The sequence below is a fragment of the Petromyzon marinus genome, chromosome 30 (genome assembly GCF_048934315.1).
Source record: "Petromyzon marinus isolate PM22_M1 ecotype Great Lakes invasive population chromosome 30, UKy_Petmar_22M1.pri1.0, whole genome shotgun sequence".
Taxonomy (NCBI): Eukaryota; Metazoa; Chordata; class Hyperoartia; order Petromyzontiformes; family Petromyzontidae; genus Petromyzon; species Petromyzon marinus.
This window is the reverse complement of record NC_133696.1, coordinates 5,697,086-5,722,235: the sequence shown is the minus strand read 5'-3', so window position 1 is coordinate 5,722,235 and position 25,150 is coordinate 5,697,086. Positions and strand designations below refer to the sequence as shown.

Sequence of the window (25,150 nt, the reverse complement as noted above, 5' to 3'; positions counted from 1 at the left end):
ACATTTGTTGACAACAATACAATGCAAAATGGATTCGTATAGCATCTAAATCTGACTTCCCCTCAAGATCATGCACAGAAACTGTGGGAAGTTATTTTGTAGAGAGGCAGTCATAGGCAGATGATGCAGGCTCAGGCAGGACTGTGGTGAGTAGCAGAGAGCAGTGCAGCAAAATCCACAGGCAAAGGAAAAAGTAAACGTCTTAAGCTTGGAATTGAAGAGGGGCGGGAGGTCGACATGATGGAAGGCAGGGGGGGGAGGGGGTTGGATTTTACAAGGGCAGCAGAGATTCTATTTTTTTGTAATGTGTTAAAAAGCAATTCTGTTTCTCCACATACATTTGTATTTATTGCCGGAAGTAGGGCTTCAATGGTTAGTACACCGCTCTACGATCCTGGCAACCTGGGTTCTATTCCCAGAGTGATAACTGTGTAAATTAAAATTATTATGAGCGGTAAGTGGCATCTAAACGTTTCCTAGACCTTCTCAGGTCGTCTCACCCATAATTTAGTAGGGTATTCAAACATTAGCATGAGGAAAAATAGTGAGTCTTGGTACTGGCATTAATATGTTCTCGCAAACAGCACTTGCCCCTACACTCTTCCAGTCTAAATCAGGAAACAGTCCATATTTTTTTTTAATAATGCTGATGCAGCATGGAAATGTAATATAAGAGATGTGTAGATGAACTGAATGATTTGAATTGATTTGTAATGATATACTGTTACAGGAAAAGTATAAAGTAACCTTTTAACAGCAGACTGCACATTAGACAATAACTTTTGCCAATATGAAAATACACCTGGCTCTATATTACACACAATCTGCTCAAATCTCGTGATACATACTCTTTGGGTCTTTTGGTAAAGTCACGCAGACAGAAATTTTTTTTTTTAAAAATCACGACGTTTTCGATTGCCTCAGCAGTTCTCCTGCTGTATTTTTTCACCTGAAGACGATTGCTTGTGTTCCGATCGAAACGTCGTGATTTTTTAAAATTATTTTTCTATCTACGTGACTTTACCGAAAGACCCAAAGAGTATGAATTCCTGCAGTCACGAAAGCTTTAAGTCAAGATTCTAGTGATACAATTTTTATTTCAATATATCCTGTTTTAATCTAATGCTTCTGCCTATGCAGGAACTTATACAATAAAAAATGTTGTATTAATACTTTGCAATAATTAAATAGAGCAGTTGGGGATGTAACATTCTAACAATCACAAAGGCATCTGGTGAATCTAAAAATGTGTCATTTTGCATTGTCCTTACAAGCAAATTGCACGAGCAGTACGTTTTTCATTTTAGAATTTCTCTGGTTTTATCCACAATTTCAATTAAATGTATTTATTCGCATCAAGTATTGAGACGAAAAAAATATATTTTGAACTATAGCAGAGCAGCGAATAACCCCTTGCTAGAGCACACGGCCTGTGGAAAAGCTTCTTTGAAGCACCATTCATGTGCATATTCTTTAGCCTTCACACCCTGCTAGAAATGTTCATCCCGTTGCAGTCAAACCAACGTTTTTTTTATATTCAGAGCTGGATTGTACCCAAATTAATTCCATAAAAAATGCTACGCAATATTTTGTTTGCAGTCTCTGATGACCAGGCTCAAACCATGAACTCACTGCAATTGAGAACCTGGCTTAACTATGGGCAACAGAAACCCAGATTTTTACCTATGACTTCAGGGGAGCCCTGATCATTCAGCCACCCGGACCACATCTCACGATTGCTATGTTTAAGATTGAAACAACTATATTTCAGTTGCCCTCTCTACCTATTGCTATCCACTGTTTGCTTCATACTACAACGGTAGTTGACATAATTTATTTGGCCCAGGAAATTGGAATGTTTCCAAAAAAATCCAAGAAGTGGTTAACAAAATACCTCGGGGTATACACCAATGAGTGCGTCGGCACGAGCAAACAATTCTTCTTTGAGGGAGATGACTATAACCTGGAAGTTCTCCACAGACTGCTCTTTGATGTAGTTTGCCACCTTAGAAAAGAGAGAAATTGTTTTAAAGTCACGTTGGCCCTTTTAACGGTTCACAGTTGATGGGTAAAACAAATTAAATGGGGAATGTTGTTGAAAATCATACACCTGCTCGTTACAGTTGAAGCTGGACATAAGCACACCCCACAAGAACAATGCCAGGTATACTTACATCTGAAGTTGCATGCTTTTATCAGAAATTGCATTTTGCCTCCGTCCATCAGTATAATGCAAGGATGTGTTGCTTACATCAAAACTGTGCTTATACAAGGTGTGCTTATACCCATATTCATCTGTATTTGTTTTACTTACAACACTTCACAACACTGCTAAAAGTTGAAATGAAAAATAAAAGAACTGCATGAAAATGTTTTCATGTAAATGCCAACTGCTGACAAATAAGAAAAAAAAACTATATGCAATGGGCACTAAAACCTCGTCATGTGCGCTCGGGGCTGATACGTTTGCAAGCCAGTGCAGTGGCACGAGATTCAGAGCCAGCGCCAGTATAGCTCAATACACAGCCCAAGCTGACGTCGCTGTAAATGATTAACGCAGTGACTTGCCAATTTCACTCCAGTCTCCCCTCGAGGGCCAGCGTGCATTGGAAAGTGAACCAGTTACAGACGTCACACACAATCAACGCATAATTGAATTCGCATGTGTTCGACAGTGAAGGTAAACTCTGGTGCCCTGGGACGACCACTGACGCACAAAAGGGCTTCTGACACAAAAGGGGGCTCCATATACATACATGTTTGTGTCTCCCTCTTTCAGGAGATCAGACCAAGTCAGTAACAATGCGTTGTAAGGCTCTTGCACACGAAACAAACCCTTTGTTTGGTAAACTGGGAGGAAAATGGTCTCCCCACCATCTCACGTGGGGTTAATGCAACATGATTGCAAGACTAAACGTTGACCCCACTTGTGTAAGTGTTGCCCCGCCGGGCAGTACACAGGAGACTTGGGTCACGCTAAAAGTTTGGCGATAATCGGCCTGTCAACTGCACAAGGTGGATGGACATCAAGGCCCCATTTCCCGAGATCAAGAAAAAAAACTCAAGAGCCCTCTGTTGAGCAAATGCCAGATGAAGGCCTTGACATGCCGACCGTGGAGATTATTTGACGATAATTCACCATGCCGGTCAGTGCGGGGTTGGTGAAGTGGGAGGAAGAGCCCAGGTCCTGTTCAGATATCACTTGGCACCGATGCCAGCTGTGGCTGGTACTTAAACTCGGGTAGTCAAATTCATAGCTCAATACTGTGTTGAAGGTTTGTCAAGTTCAGAAACATAATCTTGTAAATCAATCACAAGGAGTTGTATTACATTTCTATAACCAGCATCATCAGCTGGAAATGCAAAGGCTGGACCTTGGTGTAAAATTGACTGAATATATCTGCTGGGAAAAAAGATGGTTCAAAAGTGGGTTCCAGAAGGTTTAAAAAAAAATGCATCGTCTTTCAATTTTTGCTTAATTTTTTTTTATGAAATAGCGAGCGTAAAGGTCATTAAACACTTACCTTTCCAATGTTTGTGTTATCCAGGGCTGCGTCAATTTCATCCAGGACGAAAAAAGGTGAAGGTCTGTAGCTGAAATTAAAACATATTGTGGGAGGACACGAATTAATGAGTAGACCGACATGCATACAACATCCCGAACAAACACTGTAAATGGTTTGCAATGCAGAGCTCTTTTGTCAATCCACTAATGGATGAGGGCCACCCCATGCCTGACTGTGGACACATCCAATTAAAGCTTGGCGAGGACACAATCAATTCCTCCTGACAAACCTGTGAATGGCGAAGAGCAGAGCGAGAGCAGCCACGGTTTTCTCCCCACCAGACAGGTTGTCCATGGGTTGGTAGCGCTTCCCAGGTGCCACGCAGTTATAGTTGATGCCGTCCAAGTACGGCTCCTCCGCATTCTCCGGTCCCAGGAATGCCTACAATAAAACGTTAGCAAGGGTTATTATAGATGCCTCATGCTGTGCTGTATACACTGTTGGCAGCAGATGGCAGTGCAGCAAAATCCAATGTATTATCTGATGCTCCTATGTGTCAACAGTGCCAGACTTCACCAAACCCGCCTCGATCAGGCACGATAAAAGTATGGTCGAATAACCCCCAGGTACCCGGAGGGGCCCTCGTTCAGCAGGGGATTGACCATTATGGCTGTACATGTACCAACTGTATGCAAAGGGATGATGGGCATGAATATAAATCTATACTTTTTGAAAGAGAGTTAATGCTGATGTTGTATATGCTTTTGAAAGCAGTCATTTTGAATGATACCTTACCAGATGGTTTATGCTTACGGGATTAATGTCAATGCTAAGATGTATATGTACAGCCCTTTTGTCAATACACCGCTTATTTGACCATGTTATCGTGCTGGCAGTGCGGGTTCGTGAAGGCAGGGGAGCATATAACCGACTGCCTCTATAAAATAAGCATGCCAATTATTTACATACAGCATCTTAACATGCATTTACATGCAATATATTTCAAAATTGTGTTGTCTTGAACTCTTTACTACAAAGATGTACACTGATGTATACTGCATTTACTAGGCATGCAATTATTCAATCTGCATACCTTTGCAATTTTATTTGATAAAATGTATATAAATCTTAAAGGTTCCTACCTGTGCACTATTGTTTTGCGCCAGCTTCTTATAGATGTCATCGATTGCGATGGACAGGTGCTCCAGGCACCCATTAAAACGGTCGAATCTCAGCCGTTGCACCTTGTTGAATGCCATTTGCGCTTGCTTTGATCTTTTCCTGCTCTCTTCAAGCGCTGTACACAATATTATCCATTTTTCGAATCATTGCCCGATTTCAATCTTCATTTACTCTTTTGCATGCATGTCCAACAAGTTAAATGTAATCCTGAAGAAGCTCCCAAGCATGCAGAGCGAAACATTGGGGCGTGATGCTGAACAAGGGGTAGTACACAAGAACTCAGCGGAGAGTTCAATAAACAAATGGAGATACAGCAATACTCCGGTTTACGTCGGGGATGTGTTCCTGAAAAGTGTGACAAATATCGAAACGACGTATATCAAAGCAAATTACACGGAAGGTAGAGGCGAATGAGTAGGCAACGGATTCGAGAAAGGACGAATGATGCTGTAAGCGGCATGTGGGTTGAGGCGACGCAAATCAGGTAGTGGTATTAATAAACAACGTTTGTGCGAAACAACGTAAAAGGGCGAGACGTGTATCAGGGTATTATTGGATCTACTGAAGGGACAGAGCAGAGTACATATACCTGGGACAGTCACTGAAGATAAACCAATATCACATTGATTAAATAAAAGACAGAGAAGCATATTGAAAGCATTTTCTACAACTAAAGTTAATCATGAAACGCAAAATACCAATGTGCCTGCCTAAAAAAACGCTTTTAATAATTGTATATTACCTGCTATTAAATATGGATCAGGAATGGACACTAACAAAGAAAAAAACGTAAACGTGTGCAAAGAAGCACGAAGTGACGCGTGCTTGGAATTTATACCAAGAGATGGAAAGAAGAACACATTGATCAGAGTATATACACAAGTTATTGATTTCATATTAAGAAATACAAGTGGTATCATGTGGGACACGTCACGAGAAGAAATAATAGCTGGTGGTCAAGGCTCATGATGGAATGGGAAGCAAAGGCGAGAACACAGCCTACAGAATGTCTAGAGTTATGAAATCAGCTTGTGTGCAGCTACGAGTTGCATTGTGAAAGCCCAGGACTGTGAGAGAAAGAAACTGCTTGGGCAGGCCTTCATCCAGCAGTGGACTGATCATATATGTTTAAGATGACAATTTTACAGCAAAACTCAAAGCATAGCAACATTTTCAACTGCTGTAGTCGATTGGGGAGCTAGATCTCAAGAGAGCATGTGACATCACACGATAGTACAGCAAAGCAAAGCCACAGACCAAACCATTACAATACCTTCGGTAGTCTCCAGGAACTTGCCACGCACATTTTCAAACTTCTCTGTGGCTTTCATGTTGGGAGCAACGATGTGCTGCATACCAGTTTGCAGGTTTGTCACCTGCGTATTCAGCTCATCTGTGGCACGATTGATTTCATCCTCCCTGTTAATTTCCTACGCAAGGAGACGTACACCCGAGTTTAAGCGAAAGCAAGGATTAAGTGGTCTTAAATATTCCTATAATTCTACTGTCCCCCCCCCCCAACTTCATTCAAATTGTGCCGTCACATGAGATCAACTAGCAGGGCAATGCAACCCTTCAGGCTAGTAAACGGCTAATGGAATCAGCAATCACGGATATTTGCCTCAACCAGACGGCTCGACTGGGTATACACCTGAACTATGAGAGAACACAACCACCGTTCCTCTAATTAGATGTACGTAGCTCAAATCAAATCCTGAACATTTTGGATGGCGTATATCTGATTTAGCTCTATTTTTTAAGGTTTAATTGTAAATATAGATATAGCACTGGGGAAAAAACAAAGCAGACGATGGTTGGTGCTGCCAACGGCAATTTTTCCAGTACAGGGCACATACCTTATACTGGCGGCTGAGCTTGCGGTAGTCCACCTCGATGGCGGCTTCACGCGCGTAAACCGAGTTGGTGTGCTCCGAGCTCTCTGTTGTACTTTCTGGCTGTGTACCCCCCAGCTGCCAGGACACAGAGCCACATGAACAACATCCATTCATTCACCTACAGCAGTGGTCAAGGCAACTTTCCTGAGGGTGGAATAGGAATTATCAAATATTTTTGGTGGAGTGCCACACACCTTAATACACACTACTAGAGGCCCGTGCAAAGACCGTAGTGATTGAATATGCTAAACATGTTGCCATACCATATATACATATCACTGCAAAAGACCCCTCGTGACAGAAATTACTGTGAATGATAAAATTAGAAAGTGTTGCCAGATCTAAATTATTCCCTAGTACTACCGTATTAGTATGGCCAAGATGCAAGCAGTAACAGACAAATATCATGTGGGCCATTTTGCAGTGTAGGTATCATGTGGCTGGGGGCTGCATGAAATAAAGGGCCGTATGTTCTTGAGGTTTAACGAAAAGCAACCCAAGACAAGACCACGTATTTTATAGGTATATGCCTAGGATGTGTGGCTGACTGACATGAGATTGAAGACTTGATGGTTAAAACAAATAATACAAAGTCATGGTAACTTTTTGTAGAGGCGCAATAGCATGCCCTAATATTGTCACGGCAGAATGACTGCTTCATTTTTTTAATTTAACTTTGTCACGACATGCTACGCATGGTGGAAACTGGCTATATTAAGCCAACGAAGGTGGGTTGTGCACTAGGAAAATGTCATACCCGTGATAGCAACGCTCAATGCAAGTGCCAAGAGGACACGATTTCACGAGCATTTTTTATTTTAAATGTCACCGATTTATACTGCAATGTTGATGTGGGGACATGTACTATGGATGAATGACTTGGTACAGCTACACCTGGTCCTTTGGTTTACTATTCAAATGTACCAAGGAATGAGGCCAAACAAACCACAAACAAGAAGCCTCATGGTTGTCCGAGGTACCACTTGGCTGTGACATTCAGGACCGACTTGGTCTTAAGCTCTAGGTCGCATAGGGTGCTGTGCTTGATAGGCTGTTGTAGAGGTCGCAATGACCCACCAAAGGTCAAACGTATCAGTATTGTTATTGCCAATTATGTTTTTATAGCAAATTAAACATACAACCTCATTTCTCTTTGGGTTGCATTTTCCTTTAACCAAGATAACACGAGTTCCAACTTTTCATAAATGTCATCTGCAGCCATATGGTGTGTGTGTACGGGCCTCCTGGCTGATGGAGTCCAAGTTGCCGTTGCGCAGAGGCAGCTTGATATCCTGCAACTTGCACGTCAGCAGCAGGTTGTGCCGTGCGTTGCGCTGCTGTTCCAGCTTTGTCTCCAGCGCTGTCACTTCGTTCTGCAGCTGCACTGCTTGTCTGGGGTGGACAGGGCACAGGTGAAAAATAAAGATGACCAGGATAATGTGAAGGCAGTGCTGAGTCATTGATTTAAAAGATTGTTTAAAGTGATTATTAGGCTCATGAAAAGTATATATTGAGATCTCTCCCAGGGCAGTGCATTCTACATGTTATTGAATTGTTCTGGGCAGCAGCTATCCAATAACTTCTCAGATCCTTTCAAAGTTACCTATGTTCCACACAGTAGAGGGTTGCACTTTCCCACCCACTACCACTGAGGAATGTCTATACATGAAAATCACAAAGATATTAAATTCTAAGAGGTGGAATTTATCCATATTAAGCACAAAATCCAATTTATTGCGATAGTTTTTTTGTGTGCTGTCATTTGTAACCGGGCTGAGATCAACCAACTCGCTACACTTGAGAACACAGTTCAACAAAGGCAGCCGGTTGGGTTTGAACCCAGGGTCTCAGTGGTGCCAGCTCAGCACTGGCCTCTAAGCTGCCTCCATGGAAAAAAGGTGAACAAAGACGGAACAAATTGGTTTGGGGCCTTCCTGCCGACAAGACACCAACCTGCTGAAGGCTAACAGCTTCCTCCGAACCTCCTCGGTCGCCTGTGCTTTATTGGTGACCTCGCCTTGTTTGGCCAAAAGTTGATTCTTCAAGCTGTGCATCTCGGACAAAAGGTGCTCGACCCTATCCCGATACCTCTGCTCATCCTGTAAAAAATGCCACGGTGCGAGCAGGCGGTGCAAATTTATGTTTTGACCAAAGGAAACATAGCGACTGATAATACACAGAGAGAGAGATATTTGGAAATAAATCTGAAATTTTTTTTGTGTAAGTGTATGCGATATTATGTTCCACAATTTACAGATAAAAAGGGTTGTTTTAAATGGAAATAACGACAACTACAAATAATCTTCTTGGTTCTTTCGGTAAAGTCACGTAGAAGGGAAATAATAAAAATAAAACATAACAGAATAAAATTTTCTATTAATAGAATACAATTTGCTATTGCTTTATTATTTATTTCTCTTCTACATGACTTACCGAAAGAACCAAGAAGATGAATCCCTGCAGTCATGAAAGCTTTAAATCGAAACTACAAATAAGTTCAATACCGAATATAATAAACATACAAGGGTTTTGGATTTAAAGCTTTCGTGACTGCAGAGATTCATACTCTTGGTTCTTTCGGTAAAGTCACGAAAGAACCAAGAACATACAAGGGATTGTTTTACCACGTAAAAGTTTAATTAAGTAATAAAACCAAGTTAACGCACCTTACACAAATGCTGCTAAGTATTAATTTCAAAGGACCATAGGTTTATAGACCAAAGTCTATTTTAATCTAAGTTGGTAAAACGGGCCAATGCGCTTCTTTAACTTAACCCACAATCCACCATGACAGCATGTAAGACTTCGCACAATAACTGTTTGGATGATTGTACAAGTGTTGAAATTGAACAAACCAAAAAATTACCAACATATTCCAAGACATGCAAATGATGCAACATCTGACTCACAGGCCACCTGAGACTGAAGCGGTGAGCGCAGCGTTACCTTTTTCACACAATCTATCTCGGCCTCGTCCTTGGCAATTGCCGCGTCCCACATCTTCACTTTGCTCTGCTCCTGCTTCAGCTGCATTCTCTCGTAATCCAGCTGTATGCCCAGTCGCGTCTTCTGGTTGTCAAACTCCGAACTGAGATGGGTATCCAGAAAAAAATATATGTATCTCAGTTATAGCGACTTTTGGTAAGCCATCGAACAAAGATGGTCACTGCATCGCGCGCTTTCAGAGGTGCATGTGCGGCCGTCTGGAACGCTCTACTTTATGATATTAGGAAGCCACTGGAGCTATGGACTTTTAAATCAAGATTCAAAAATAATTTCTTTAAAACTGCTTTTTGAGCTTAGTTTGTTGTCCTACCCTCCGCACCTCCGATGAGCACGGTAGGCTACATACAGCACGAAAGAAGTTCAAGTTCAACATACGTACGTACATTCATAAGCTTGGGTAGAATGGTGGAAACAGTAACTAGGACAATGTGCTATGAATCTGGCAACCTGAGTGATTCCTGGCCACGGCTATCATAAAACCAGTGTCTGTGTTTTAAATATAAAACTGAAGCAGTGGATGCATCTGTATGTGGACAGCTGATAAGGAAAACATGAGATGGTGTCAACAAGTGCCAACATAATTTTTCGCAGTGGATTGAGTGGGTCCGATGACTTGTGATGGACAGGTTGTCGGAACTCACCCCTTCTTTGTGACTTCCTCACGCCACTTGAGCTTTACCTCTTCAAACTCTCTGGTATTGGCGACTCCAGCTTCAACGCAGAAATCCTTAAACACCTCATCCTCCAACTAAAGGTCAGGAAGCAAGTCCATGGCATTAAACTTACACTGAGAAATGTAACATAAACAAAAGAACACCTTTTTCAGTACTAAAATCAGCCTGGTCCTGCTAACAGCCTTCTAATAACTCTGCTTTATAAATAAACATTGCTATTTCCGAGGTTCCTCATGGTTGCCAAGTATACACCTGACATGCAAGGTATGTTCTTAAAATATCCAACCATCTAACTTCAAAATACTTGTCTTGGTTTTTGACCTCTGAATGCCACCCAAATGCTTGTCTTGGTAACCTTCCCTCCTCCTATCTTGAATATTGTCTCCACTTATTGTAACGTTTTTCTGTATACATATAAATTCATTTATACATTCTCTAATAAACTGTCAAGTTTCTTAGCCTATTCCTTTCATGAAATCCCTATCATCCTTGTAATGCATTGTTTCTCCAAAACAAGTTACTTTTCTATTTACTTTGTTAAAGTTCACCTTTCTGACCTGGCTCAATGACCTGTCTTAACTATAAATTTGAACAAAATACCTTGTTCATTTTTTCGGTGACTTCCTCGGCTTCATTGTCTCGTGCGGCCATGCCCTCTCGCACTTCATCCATATGCGGCTCAAAGTTTGCGAGCTGAGACTCCAGTTTTGACTTTTCCTGGATGGGACAACGCACAAAATACAAGTCAAGATACATTAGTCACATCTCTCAGATTCTCCTTGGACTCATCACCATCTACCTATCCCCTCATTCTACTCCCCCTCCATGCATTTTACTCTCATCTCCTCTAGAAACCCCAAAAGTCTCCACTATAGCAACCAAGTCATTATACAAGCCCCAGTGGACCAACCCTTAGTGGGAGGTCACTCATTCTCCTCTGATGCTCCTCTAGCTTGTAACTAATTTCCCTCAGCCATCCATGCTGTCAGCTCCATGCCCCTGTTCAAGTCCAGGCGCAAAGGCTCAAGACCCACCTTTTATCCTTTTTCCTCTGCCTATAACTGAGTGCCTCTCTCTATAAGATAAAATTATTCTAAACAGCGTCTTAAGATGCAGTGACATGAAGATGATATATAATCCTTTCATTTAAATCAAATTTTAAAATGTGCTAGGTCCAAAGGTTTCTAATTTGGAGCTCTTGCAACTGTCAGAGAACAGCTTCAAAAGACTATGTCAGAGAGCAATAGCTTCATTGTCAACACTTGGGGAAAATTTTTACATGTTCTGCAAAGAACGTTTGTCACATGCCAAAACATACTTTTAATTATCAGAGCTAGATTAAGTTGAGTTAAGAGAAAAAACATTGAATATTCATCCAAATTGCATTGTATTAGGCGTTCGAGCCACCCGGCCACCTACAGGAACATATTTTTTGCCCGGCTGCTGCTCTTTGTCATTTAACCTCTCATCCTCGCTTTACCAACCACAGAACAACTGCTCACCTGCAGACTTGCTTGCAGCTTGACGCGTGTTTGCTCCATGTCGCTCCGAGAGTACTTGAGCCTGGTCTGCATGCCGTGTAGCTGCGACTGCACCTGCCGCAGATCGGCTTCCTTGCGTCTTATGCTTAAATTTACCTGCACATGTTGGTGGGGAAACAGGAAAATACCCTTTATGAATAAATGCGAACAGTTTTTACAACCTTCCTGTTGAAACATAACGAAAAACATGTTTGACGAGTTGTATTTTACAAAAACATTAATCGTTTTTTCTAACCAAAAAATAAGGAAAGACTGAGGGTTGAACTAATTCTTGAAACAACTTAACGGTTCGTGTGTTGTTGAGTTTTATTCGGCCACAAGAAGAAATGTCAAGACAGTATAATATGAGTGTTTTTCAAATTTTAAAACGAGGCCAGCTCTCCAGTGTCACATTCTGCCTGTATAAATCATCGCCAAGTAAAACGCACGCGAAGCTCCTCCAAAAGCTGCTCCTTCTTCTCCCTGAGCTTGTCCACCAACTTGTCATCCCAGCGCTGAGCCTTGGCTCTCAGGTCGCTAGAGCCACCTGAGACCACACCAGACTTGGAGAAGAGGGTGCCGTCCAGCGACACACACTGCCGGGGCCACACCCAAAATGGGATTGCGACAACAGAAGCCGTTATTTACAACCAGGCGGAAGACTAGCAAAAGGTAAAGGTGCATCCCTGCACTTACTTTCTCATGCCGCTGCTTGGGGAAAAGCTTCCAATAGAAGGAGCTCTATAACGTCCTTGTAGAGGATATTGGCCTATTGCCAATACGCCTTGAAAGACGTTGGAGCGGCTATTCTTTATTCCAACGTACCAAAATCCCGATTGATTAACCGTGGCATACATATTCATACTGTGGCATAATTTTTTAAACATGCTCTCGTTTCAAATACTACATCAGGAGATCTAACTGGCGAACTCGTGACTACAATAAAGTGTTCTAACTATTACACCATGGCAGCATCGAGGATAGTGGATTAACAAAAGGGCTGTACATGTACACATTTGGGACATGATTTATCTTCACGAATATGGCCACAGGCTAACCTAGTCCATGGAACACTAAATGCTGTTGGTTGCAGATTACATGTATTCTTTACCTACGCACAATGCTTAAGTAGGTTAAGACAAAACGCATATTAATGTTTCATTCATGGGTCCTATTAGCAATGGGGATGGTTAAAGCAGCATTTAAGACAATCAATGAACAGAATAGTACGAAAATATAGAAAATACTCATATGCAAGTGAAACAAGGACAATGGGCAAGGATGAGATGAAAAGACTGAATGCATTTAAGATGGTGTTACAGAAGAATAGAAACAAAAAGACAGATGTATTAATAGAAAATAATAAAAAAACTGAGGAATATCATGAAAACAGAGGCAGAATATGCGGGACACATTATCATCGTTTCAAAAGGAGGTGATCCTGCAAGAAAAACTCAAGGGAGAACAGGAAGAAAATTAATCAGTAGATCGAATAATGCGAGCAATTGGACAGGACTATGCCTGAAATACTATAAAGATGGTCCATGGTGGTCGGCATCTGTCATGCACATCAACCCGCAGTTATGAGGATGGCACTTGATGATGATGTGGCTGCACCGTAATCACAAACAATTAAATAATAGAATACGACGTTTAGATTGCAACACAAGCAAAACGTCATCAGGTAGAAAACAAACCTAGTAAACTTATAAATACAATGCAATACAACACAGAGTCGGCTAACACAACAGTCAACACCCTACCTGGTTGATTACGTTCTTCCAAAGATTGCCAAATTTGTGAGAGAGACAAAACACAGACACGGAGACACACAGACAGACACACAAGCAGAGAGAGAAACAACACAGAGACACTCTGTCTACGTGATTTTATCGAAAGAACCAAAGAGTAATTCCTGCAGTCACAAAAGGATCAAATCAAGTTTAATCACAAACAAGTTAACAAAAAGCACACCATTTGCCGATAAGTTCGGTCTCTTGAAGCAGGTTGGGTGCTACGGATCGCACCTTCTGGCGGACGTGGCTACCGAAGGCGATGTGACGTGCGTCCTCCAGAGTCTCGCACACGAGAGCGTTGCTGCAGGCAAACTGCAGCGCGCGTGACACCTGCGGCGGGTCAAACTTGATGACGTCCATCAGGAGCTTGGCGCCCCTCAGCTCCCGCAGGCGCTCGTTGATCGGTCTCACCTGCAGAGGACCAAAAATGGTGGATTAATGAGTCAGGACGGTGTAATGGCTAGCATACGACTTCCAGCGGTCGCCAGTTTGATATTATTTCCTGGCACGGCAGTTGAAACAATGTGAAGGATTTCTTCAATTCACCCGCCTGTCCATCCAGCAGTATTAACAGGTAGACCAGTCAGTTGGTTGGTCCATGTGTGGTGGGGTAATTTACAGATACTCCAATATCTTCCAAGATGTCTGGGCAACGTGAAAGAGTAAGACAAAATATTCTTAAGAGGGGCTCTCTAGAACTCCCGACTGTGAAGGCATTTCTGCCAGCAGTGGTGTGAACAAGCAATTGAAGGGCTGAACTTAAAATTCCTCAGCAATCACATCTCATCTCAGTCATTCCAGTGCCCTGCTGCAGCCAAGCAAAGGGGACCACTAGTGACACTAGGTATACACAGCACCGACCTGCAAATAGGGATGAACCTGGCAGTTAAGAATGCGAAGAGGAATGACTGAAGGGAATTGGCCTGCACGTATACAAGTGTAGTGACATAGAATTGGTCACGTAGCAGCATAGCGTTGGCTGCTGGCAGGGAAGGGGATCTGCAGCTTGCAGCAGCCCTGACTAATAGCAGGGCACATGATATACCAGAGAGGGATGTAGGGGAAAGGTTACGTAAGGGACACGTCGAGAACTCGCTAGTAGGTTCCAGAAGGGGGGTGTGGCCAGGGCGGACCTAGGCCACGCTGACAGTATAAGAGGGGCCCCCGGGAGAGGACCTCGGGGCTATCGTTTGGAGTGGGATCCCCGTCATTGCAATTGAAGATCGTCACCATCGTCGCTTTTGTCTCGTCGCCTTCGTCTTTACCTGATATTGTGCTGCTAGATGGTAGTTGGCCGTCTCGGTTCAGCGCCATCAGTGTCAGACAGCTAGTGTTGTGAATAGGCTCGCAACTTGCGTAGAGTTGTGTATAAACGAGCGGGAAAAGAGTGTGTGCCAGTGTAGGGTGTGTATGGTGCAAAGGGTGCTCGATTTAATGAAAGAATTGCCTCCAAGAACTTGCATCTCCCAGTCAGTCACTACATAAGTACATCGCAACTATGGATTATTGTTATACTGCCCTTTGTTACACACAATGTAGCCACCCATCAGCCAAATAACACCTGTTTTATGCATGGTGGTTGCCCAACCAAGCACTTAAATTGCTTTCTTTTTATTAGCTTCAGAGATCTGACAGGATTGGGCACTGCAATTTTTAGAGTATACTTTTGTAAAATAACTACAGCATTAAAGCCATTCACCGACAATTCTATGGGTGATTTGGTTACAGGGTCTGAATCGGCTAGTGGCTCTGCATTGCGACAATTAAGTTAATCACGGAGAGAATTGTTACATCCTCGGCAACTAGTGTGCAGGCACACAATCTCTTGTATGCTCAAAAAAAGAACAAAAGCGGGTCAAGGGTCACCTGCAGGTAGTCGAGAGGGAGGAACATCTCGGCCTCACAGCGCTGCTCCTTGAGGTAGCGGATGCAGTCTCGTGCCGTGCTGTCCGTGTCCACAATTATGGCCTCCATGTTGCGGCCTAGCACCTTGGTGACGGCCAGCTGGTACTTCCTGTGCGTGGGTTGGCACAGGTTCACCAGTCGCCCAAACTGCACGTGACGACAGGGGCACAAATGGGGAGAGAGAGCGCCCCGTCGTCAGTTGCGCACATTTTGTGGGCCAGGTTGCAGTGTCCTGTAAAAAACGTGATAAGCCATGAAATGTCAATGTACAGAAAAAACAGGATTATGTTGAGAGTTGGAAGCGGGCTTTTGGTTTGAGGTGGATGAAGTGGATGACATAGTGATTAAGTTCATGTGCCAACATACAGCGAAATTATACTCTCAAGTGTAAAATTTTCAAATGAAGGGAGCATAGGTTAGCTTCAAAAAGTGGATATATCTGGGTTACTAGGTTTTTCCAGGATATCCCTCAATGCCAAATGGATGCTGCTGACAAGTTACTTCAATGTCATTTGCACTGTTTAATTTGTAGTCTCCTTTGTTACGTCTCATTTGTCCTCTATCAGCTGCTGTCTCAGTTGTCCTGTCTTGTTTATTTTAACGACTGGTGGTAAAAAAAAACGTTCGAATGGATTACGTGGAATTGTATGCATGTATTGTGACGTTAGAAATGCTGAGCCGGCACCACTAATAACCTGCGTTTGAATCCAGGTAGCCACCTACATTAAAACTGGGGTGTCAAGCTAGCAAGTTAATAGTTTGAGCCCACAGCCCAGTCACCAATGACTGAACATTAAATTTGGTTCTGTAGTTAAAGCGGCTAAATTCAAGCTCTTAGGTAGGTGGGAAAGTGCAATCTCCAACTATGTGAACCAGAGTTAATTTTAAGAGATGGGACCTCATATTTAGTTGTGATGTTAGCTTCTGCGGGTCGTTCTCTAACACTGTTGGTTGCATTGGTCTGCGAGAGATATGAACGCATACTTCGTCTAATGCAGTGGTTCTTAACCTGGGTTCGATCGAACCCCAGGGGTTCGGCGAGTCGATCTCAGGGGTTCGGCAGAGCCCCCGCCACGGAGGTCCGGACACACTTGAATTATTGTGTAAATTTGTGATGACACACACGGCCCGCTTGGCCATCACTGGCTGCAGATGATCATGCTACACTGCTTGGCCAATCAGCGCTGCGGGGAATTTAGTGCGTACTCAGTAGTCAACGTGTGACTGTTGTTGTCGTACGTCGTGTGATTTCTTTAATATTTTATCCATACTAACTATGTCGGGCAAAAGAAGAAAGTGGTCGGACGAATATGTACAACATGGATTCTCATGTATCACGGAACGTGATGGGAGTGAGCGTCCTATCTGCATGATTTGCAACGCCAAGTTGAGCAACTCTAGTCTTGCACCGGCAAAACTAAAGGAACACTTCATGAAGCTGCATGGAGACGGGGAATACAAGAACACAACACTTGCTGAATTCAGGGTGAAGAGAGCCAGATTCGATGAAAGGGCCACTCTGCCTGCTCTTGGATTTGTACCTGTTAACAAACCGATCCTGACAGCATCGTACGAAGTTGCTTACCTGATCGCAAAGCAGGGCAAGCCACACACCATTGGTGAAACACTTGTGAAACCAGCTGCATTAAAGATGGCGAATCTGATACTCGGAACAGCGGCCGAAGGTAAATTATCCCAAATTCCCCTTTCAAATGACACCGTCAGTGACAGAATAGAAGACATGAGTAAAGACATCTTGGCTCAAGTAGTCGCGGATCTGATTTCAAGCCCGCCAAAATTCAGCCTTCAACTCGATGAAACCACAGACGTTTCTGATCTAAGCCAGCTTGCTGTTTTTGTACGCTATGTGAAAGACGACATGATAAAAGAAGAGTTTTTATTTTGTAAGCCTCTTACAACAACAACGAAGGCAGCCGATGTGAAGAAGCTTGTGGATGACTTCTTCAGAGACAACAATCTTTCATGGGATATGGTTTCTGCAGTTTGTACGGACGGAGCTCCAGTCATGCTGGGAAGAAAGTCTGGTTTTGGTGCGCTAGTAAAGGCCGATGCACCACACATCATTGTGACGCATTGTATTCTGCACAGGCATGCGTTGGCAACAAAAACCTTACCTCCAAAAATGGCAGAAGTATTAAAAACTGTGGTGGAATGTGTGAACTATGTGCGAAAAAGTGCTCTGAGGCACCGCATCTTCAGTGAGCTGTGTAAAGAAATGGGCTCTGAATTTGAGGTACTTCTGCTCCATTCTAATATTCGGTGGTTATCCCGGGGACAGGTGCTGAATCGTGTTTTTGCCATGCGTGTGGAATTAGCCCTGTTTTTGCAAGAGCACCAACACTGCCATGCAGATTGCTTCAAAAATCCTGAGTTCATTCTCATTTTAGCGTACATGGCTGATATATTCGCAGCTCTCAATCATCTCAATCAGCAGATGCAGGGTGGTGGAGTCAATATCATGGAAGCGGAAGAACACCTGAAGGCTTTTCAAAAAAAGCTACCGTTATGGAAACGACGAACAGAGAACAATAACTTCGCAAACTTCCCGCTTCTGGACGACTGTGCAAGTAAGATCGAAGATGTGTCTGGAATCGGAGATATTTCTGTATCCACGGAACTGAAGCAAACAATTGCCACGCACTTAGATGAGCTTGCAAAGTCTCTCGACGGATATTTCCCTACAAGAGAGTCATATCCAGCATGGGTGAGACAGCCGTTCACGTTTGCTGTTGAAACAGCAGATGTCAATGATGAATTCCTCGACGAAATCATTGAAATTCAGCAGAGCCAGGTTCAACAGCAACTCTTCAGAACAACAACGCTCTCAACGTTTTGGTGTCGACAAATGAACAAGTATCCAGTTATTGCTAAGAAAGCCCTGGATTTTTTTATACCATTTGTTACAACATATCTTTGTGAGCAATCCTTTTCGAGGATGCTGGACATAAAAACAAAGAAAAGGAACAGACTTTGCTGTGAAAATGACATGAGAGTGGCACTTGCCAAGGTGAAGCCACGCATATCTGAACTGATCTCTCAAAGGCAACAGCAGAAGTCACATTGATTTCCAGGTATGTAATTTGTTGTGAGTTTATGCATTGTGTTGGTTTTATTCTTTGAACAAGGTAATGTTCATGCACGGCTCATTTTGTGTACCAGTAAAAAACATATCTATGTCTTGAATTTGAAAAAAATCACATTTTATTTTTCATTAAAGAGGGGTTCGGTGAATGCGCATATGAAACTGGTGGGGTTCGGTACCTCCAACAAGGTTAAGAACCACTGGTCTAATGGCATGACGCTGACAGCACAATCTTGGTAAATTATAGGGGGAAAAAAACTTTCCTTAAATTCTAATCGATCAATTAGTTACATGCCTAATAATACAATTAACTCGAGTATAAACCCATAATACATACATTATAAAGGCTAATTTAAGCACCGTTACATCGCATCATGGAGCACTCACGATGGCGCCGGGGAAAAGCCGCAAGAGGCTGTCGAGGGCCTCAGCGCGGCGCTTGAAGCGTTTGTTCTCGTGTTGCTCGGTGCGCGCGTCGCCCAGCTGGGCCGTGAGCGCCACCACCTCGTCGTTAATCTCCAGGGCACGACGCCGCGCGCCCTCCACCTGCTCCGTCAGACTCACCTGCTCGACGTCCAGCTCCTCTATCGCCGATCTACATACACGTGGCAGGCATGTCAACTACATCTTCCCTCGGGTGATTCAATGGACATTTCACAATTCGGGGGTCGCGATTCGATAACTTAAATGTACGTAGCGTCTAAATGCAAGCGCATCTCAATAAGTTTCACAAAACGACAAAAAAACAACACACTACATAAGGTTAGAGAGTGGGTCAAGGGCAGTAAAATATGGCAGAGAAGAGAAAGAGGAACACGACAAAACAGCTCGACATAAAGCAATTGGGGTCAAACACTAACAAGCCTCACATACAGTCAGGCAAACCAGGGCAGCACCAATAATTTTGCGGGCATCATTAGGGGAGACAGGGGCCTTCAACGACTCTCAGTTCCATTCATGTCATTAGCCTAAATGTAATATTAGCTTATAGCTTGCATGTGATGTAGGAATGCATATATTATTGAGATACAATGTATATTTCAGCCATTTGGCTTTCACGCGAGATACACACACCTCGTTTTTTCAATATATTGTTTAATTTTTTCAATTCTGTTCTGTTGGTCTTCATACTCTTGCTGTTTTTGCTTCACTTTGCTCTAAAAATAACACAAGCACACACAACACTGGCATGCACATTCCCACAGTCTAATAAAAATGTATAGTCCCATATTTATTCAAATGTATACCCAAAGTATGTGTTCAAGATATGATCAGCCCTGTGCATAATCAGATATGCAAATTAAGTTAGAGCCATAATTTCATGTATGGCTTATCAGACAAGGAAAAAGTTTCACGTCTGTATGACGCGAACAAGAATCCAAATCAACAAGGTAGTCCCGTTGCTTGTGAAGGAATCTGTAATACGTGCAACTAATAGCTCAGATGAATAAAATGAGTCCATTTCATAACCATCTCTTTCAGTTGTTCATGTTCTGCATAGGTAATGAGTGAATTAAATCTACAGCCAACAGCAATTAACCTACAGCCCATGACTTCATTTCATACGGCTCTTGGCCGTGTGAGGCCCTACCGTAATACACGTATCTTAGCCAGAGTACTCTGGAACTAGAGCGGAATATTTTCCACCTGGCAACTTTTAGTGCACTCGGTCACTTTTTGTCAATGCAAAGGCCTATTCCAGAAACAGGTACGTTAATGTGTGGTTCCTCCTAAGCTCCTTGGAAATCCTGTTCTGCTCTAAGAAGGCAATACTGTATGTTTTCCATCACTGTACCATGCTCTTGTGCCCTGAGAACGACTGTTTGAGAGCACTTCATAAATTTAAATTATTATATCATGCCTCACAAAGTCGTGCCCTCACTGACCTGTGTTTCCTTCATCTTACGAGTCTCAAGCTCCAGATGTTCTTGGTCGGCCTTCTGTGCCCTCTTGAAAGTCTCCAGCTCTTGTGTCATTCCTCCTGCTCTCCTGCCAACCTCCTCCTTCAGACGGTAGTACTCCAGCACCTGTCGTGACGTTAACATGAGGGAGCGTTGAGGAATTAGTTTGTCAACTACCCAAACTTTGGTCTCGTAGCAGTCTGGCCAAGCAGGAACCTTTCAAAGAAAGACGGCGATTTATGACTGGAAAGTGAATATTGAAAATATTGTTCCTGTCAACAGTTTGTGTGGGTTTCAAAATACGTGCTATGACATCAATAGGCAATAACCAACTCCAGGAGACATTGTCACGTACTCTTCAATCACAATTTTACAAATAATTAACTTGCCTCTATAATCCAATAAAATTGTCGCCACCCAGACCAAAAAAGACTGCCTTGGAACATGTTGACAAGTTCCCCTGGTCCCCCAAAGATGCCTTGAGACTCATTGGTGCTGTCCCTGGCTGCCCTGTCTCAATGTGTGGCTCATTGTTGTTGGCGCTAGGCCACGGCACCTACCTGGCTCTCGTCTATTTCGAAGTCCTCGCTCTGGCTCTGAGTGCCCACGAGCTGCTCAAATTCCTGTCGAGCTCTCTCCACGGCCACCAGCTCCCGCTCCAGCTCATCGATGTCCTTTTTGCGTCGTATCCACTCAGCGCGTGCATTCTGCAGCGACTGGCGGGTCGACTCCATCCTGCGCAACCGGTGACTGATGTTCTCCTTCACCTTGATGTACTGTGGCTTCGACTGCCCGAGATCCATCTCTTTTGCTCTGTGAAATAAACGCATTGCGTGCAAACACAGGGACAAGCTGCCATTGTGGGGTCCCCGCTCGGTTTAAACACAGCTGCGCTATGAATTGTTTTAAGTTACAGGCGCACTAAAAATGCAAGTAAATATTGTATAATTTTGTTAGTCATGTCAATCTGAACAAAGGCTTCTCCACCCTCTTTGGTTTTGGGGGTGAACCAAATTACGTCTCAAAAGGTAATGGTTGACTAAGAGCTGATATCGCACTTGCCACAGTTGTTAGGCATGGCCAAGAAATAAAGTAGGTGAATAGAAACTTAAAAGTCTGTGTCGATAAGAAATTTCTTCAGTTTACATGCAATGGGACTTCTTCGATGCTTCTGTATAATTTTCGGAGTTCACATTGATTCGCTATGTTGTTGGTGTGGTCGGTAATTCCGCCATTGCACGCTGGGCTTTCTTTGAATTTCCACTTATATAGCAAGTTGGCTGATCTGCCATGGGATGTGGAAATTCGTTTTGATGTGGACCATTTGGTATCAGATGGTGATGTTCAACTACGTGTTAACTTTGATACATGCCGTAAACTATATTTTTTTCTACTTGACAACCACTGGAGGATTAAACCCCAAAAATGCTTCCCAAACTGTGATAAGTATTACAGGTGGGCAAGAGCAGTTTGCCAATGACACACCAAATAAATCAATTCACATGAAAGTTCTGTATTAGCTCATGCACTCATATAAACCTGTGAACATTAACACAGCGATGACTATGTGTCAGCAAATATATCTTTTCAACCACCGGAGGGAAAAACTGTAAAACAACACAAAACCAACGACGTCACAGGGTAAGGAAAGTTAGTATGCGGCATTGGTGACGGCCACCCACTTGATAGCCTTCTCCACTTGCTGTAGCTCACGACCCAGGCGGCCTATCTCCTGCTTGCGCACGCGCAGCTCATCATCCGTGGTAGACATAAGCGCACGCTGCTGGTCAAGCTGGTCACCGACACCGGCGAGTTCGTTTTCCAGAACTTTCATTTGCTGCTCGTTGTGGTAGAGGAGGAAGAGGTTCAGTTGCGTGTGAGCCGAGGCCAGCTCATCGCGCAGATGACGGTAATTCTCTGCCTGTGCGGAACACAAAGGGGTGCTGAACATTAGGTAAAATAAATATTATAGTTGCATATACACGCTTTTACCATAACCATCACCGGCCATGACCTATCCACTGCCAGATGAAGTAAGAAAATTTGATATTGCACACTCTTATGAGTCCAGTCCATCACGAATGCGCATTGATCACACGTTGAAGTAGGCTCTCTGAAACAACACTGTTTTGAGTCTGTTGCGGAACCGGCTCAGACTCAGGGATGGATCCCGAACATGAGCTGGTAGCGTGTTCTAGGACTTTGGGCCGGAGAGCCTGAAACTGCGCTGGCCGTATCGCACAAGGTTTACGTGTGGATACAGCAGGTCGCCGCGAGCCGCGGATCGTAGTCGAAGTCGATTTGGGTCTGTTGAAGCTGGTACACACTGATTGGCGAGATAGGATGGAGCAGATTGATGGAGACTCTTGAAGACGAGTAGGCATAATTTATACGTGATCCTGTATTTAATAGGTAGCCAGTGTAGGTCATCATGAAGGGCTCCCCAACGTGCCGACTTCCTTTATTTTTCCTCTGATCAAATAATTCCTTCTAGCACCTGCATACGAGCTGGTGTCATCGCTCCACCTCTGCAGGTGAGTTCCCTACTGGGGCTGCCACTATCTTAGGCTCGACCAGCAGCCATCATCCCTTGTATCTATGTATGTTGAACTGCTTTCACACCGTACGTAGACAACCGTGCTAATCGGAGGTGCAGGGAAGGACAACAAACGAAAAAAAAGCAGTTGTAAATAAATCATTTTTCAATGTGTCCTGCGAAAGGTCACTTTCTGTCTGATCCATACTTTAATTCCTCTTTCTGTCTCCTAAGCATGTGTATATCCATGCTCTTTTGTCAACTTTTCAGTGTCTGTTCTATTTTCTCTTGTAATGGCCATGTGTCTGATTCATGGCACAGCAAGCACTAAAAATATTTACTTTTAAATACTTTATGAATCCAAATTGTATGTTACCTCCTCTTTTTCTAGCCGTGCCTCCTTGCGCTCGGCCGTGATGTTGCGCTTGCAGTGGTAGTTGAACTGCGTGTCCTCGTTGGCCTTGAGCATAGCGGTCTTGCACTGCTCATACTCCGCAGCCAACTCCCCCGACTGGCTGATCTGCTCAAAAAGCCAGGTGCGCTCCTTCGGGGTCTTCATCGCGATAGACTCCACCGCGCCCTAGGACACGCGGTCAGCAACACCTACACGTTAATTTTCACACAATGTCAAACGTACAGAGAGCAAACTTACAAGTAGAGTTGGACACTAAATCAACTAAAAATTGTAATCGACTAATTTTTGGGGGGCCAGAAATTCCCCACATGCAACACCCCACGCAATGAGCCTTATGATCCCGATGAAGTCACCAAACCCTGCATATGGCCTCCCATCCATTGGCACATTTGAAAACACGTGACTTTTCCCCCCTGAACAATTTTTATGTTATATGATTACTTGCACATTGGAACTGATAAATGGGAGAGTAAGCGATCATTTAATAAAATGGATAGGCCAGATCTACAAGTATATGTGGCTGTAATGGCCGGAGATCAAGAGGAGATGCGCAGATAAAGTGGGTGTCGTGCTGTCACCTGGAACACTAAGAAGTTCCTCGCTTTCGTTAGGATTCCACGTTTGGCAAGCTGTGCACTATATTCACTGAAATTCAAGACCCGTTTGTCAACACGATATTCCGATGTAGAACCTGCGTAATAAAAAAATATATAAATTAACCTGTCATGTACAATGTCATACAATTGTAATGTATCGTTTCTAAATGAAATTCATCATGCGCCAGAACAGGAGTTGTGGACACGCTGTGTAATAAGTAAGAAATTGTAATATCAGCTTTGCACAATGTACTTGGTTTGCAATTTTGGACAATAAAAGTAAAAAGCTCTCGATCTGGTGTTGTACCCATAATCCCATGTTTTTTTTATTTAAGACAATTTCAGTAAACATATAATGAACAAGGAATTGCTCGGATACAGGAAATAATACGTTTCCCCATTTGTCATTGGGATTAATGAATCTCATTGTATTTGCATCGAACTGTTATAACTGATGTTCCATGCAGCATTTTTAGTGACTGAAATACTATAAATATTCACAATGGCAAAATATTGATTCTCGAATGTAATTGTGAGTCATGACAATTATTCAAGTAAGGAGTGGGTGCAACAATCAAATGCCTACTTTACAAAAGAACATACCCCTTTAAATTACATATTGTTTAAATCCCCACCAAGCTAGAGATGAAAACTGATATAGAATCTGAGCTCAAAACAATACAATGACAAAATAAGAGAACTATAAAAAAAACTGTCCAAAATGACCCAATAATACTTCAACCAATTCCACAGAAGACACAAGGTATCAATAGCCGAAGCAAAAAAAGCTAGCGCTAAATTTCTTTCACACACTGGTACCACCCTCCCCGACTGAAAACCACCACAACTTCCAGACGAAGGAGGAGGAGGCGATGAAGAGACATCCAGACGGACCGATGATGGTGCGCGTGAAGACGGTGTGGGAGCCGCCCTCCTCGGCGTACATCATGCTGACGTGGGCGCGGGTCGCCACGGGCCGCCCGACGGGCGCGCCGTAGACCAGGTCGCGCAGCGATCGAACGCGCAGGTTCCTTTTCTGTTCGCCCAGCACGAAACTGATGGCGTCCATCAGGTTGGACTTTCCTTCACGAGGGAAAGACGAACGGACATGTTGC

At 43.3% G+C, this 25,150-nt stretch overlaps 1 protein-coding gene across 1 annotated transcript in view; it reads right to left on the bottom strand.

Moving 5' to 3' along the window:
- The window catches only part of LOC116947510 (structural maintenance of chromosomes protein 1A-like), a 33,608-nt gene that overhangs the window by 2,556 nt on the left and 5,902 nt on the right, over positions 1-25,150 (bottom strand). Inside the window, exons 2-24 of the mRNA XM_032963330.2 lie at positions 24,930-25,118; positions 24,018-24,130; positions 23,401-23,604; positions 22,171-22,409; positions 21,049-21,301; positions 20,474-20,614; positions 19,662-19,744; positions 18,975-19,182; positions 15,446-15,631; positions 13,811-13,990; positions 12,233-12,379; positions 11,766-11,900; positions 10,864-10,980; positions 10,231-10,337; positions 9,530-9,671; positions 8,537-8,682; positions 7,825-7,975; positions 6,545-6,658; positions 5,962-6,118; positions 4,649-4,803; positions 3,796-3,947; positions 3,525-3,594; positions 1,895-2,005 (exon numbers count right to left, since the gene is read on the bottom strand). Coding sequence (XP_032819221.2) covers positions 1,895-2,005; positions 3,525-3,594; positions 3,796-3,947; positions 4,649-4,803; positions 5,962-6,118; positions 6,545-6,658; positions 7,825-7,975; positions 8,537-8,682; positions 9,530-9,671; positions 10,231-10,337; positions 10,864-10,980; positions 11,766-11,900; positions 12,233-12,379; positions 13,811-13,990; positions 15,446-15,631; positions 18,975-19,182; positions 19,662-19,744; positions 20,474-20,614; positions 21,049-21,301; positions 22,171-22,409; positions 23,401-23,604; positions 24,018-24,130; positions 24,930-25,118 — 3,500 coding nt within the window. The remainder of the gene's footprint in view (positions 1-1,894; positions 2,006-3,524; positions 3,595-3,795; positions 3,948-4,648; positions 4,804-5,961; positions 6,119-6,544; positions 6,659-7,824; positions 7,976-8,536; positions 8,683-9,529; positions 9,672-10,230; positions 10,338-10,863; positions 10,981-11,765; positions 11,901-12,232; positions 12,380-13,810; positions 13,991-15,445; positions 15,632-18,974; positions 19,183-19,661; positions 19,745-20,473; positions 20,615-21,048; positions 21,302-22,170; positions 22,410-23,400; positions 23,605-24,017; positions 24,131-24,929; positions 25,119-25,150) is intronic.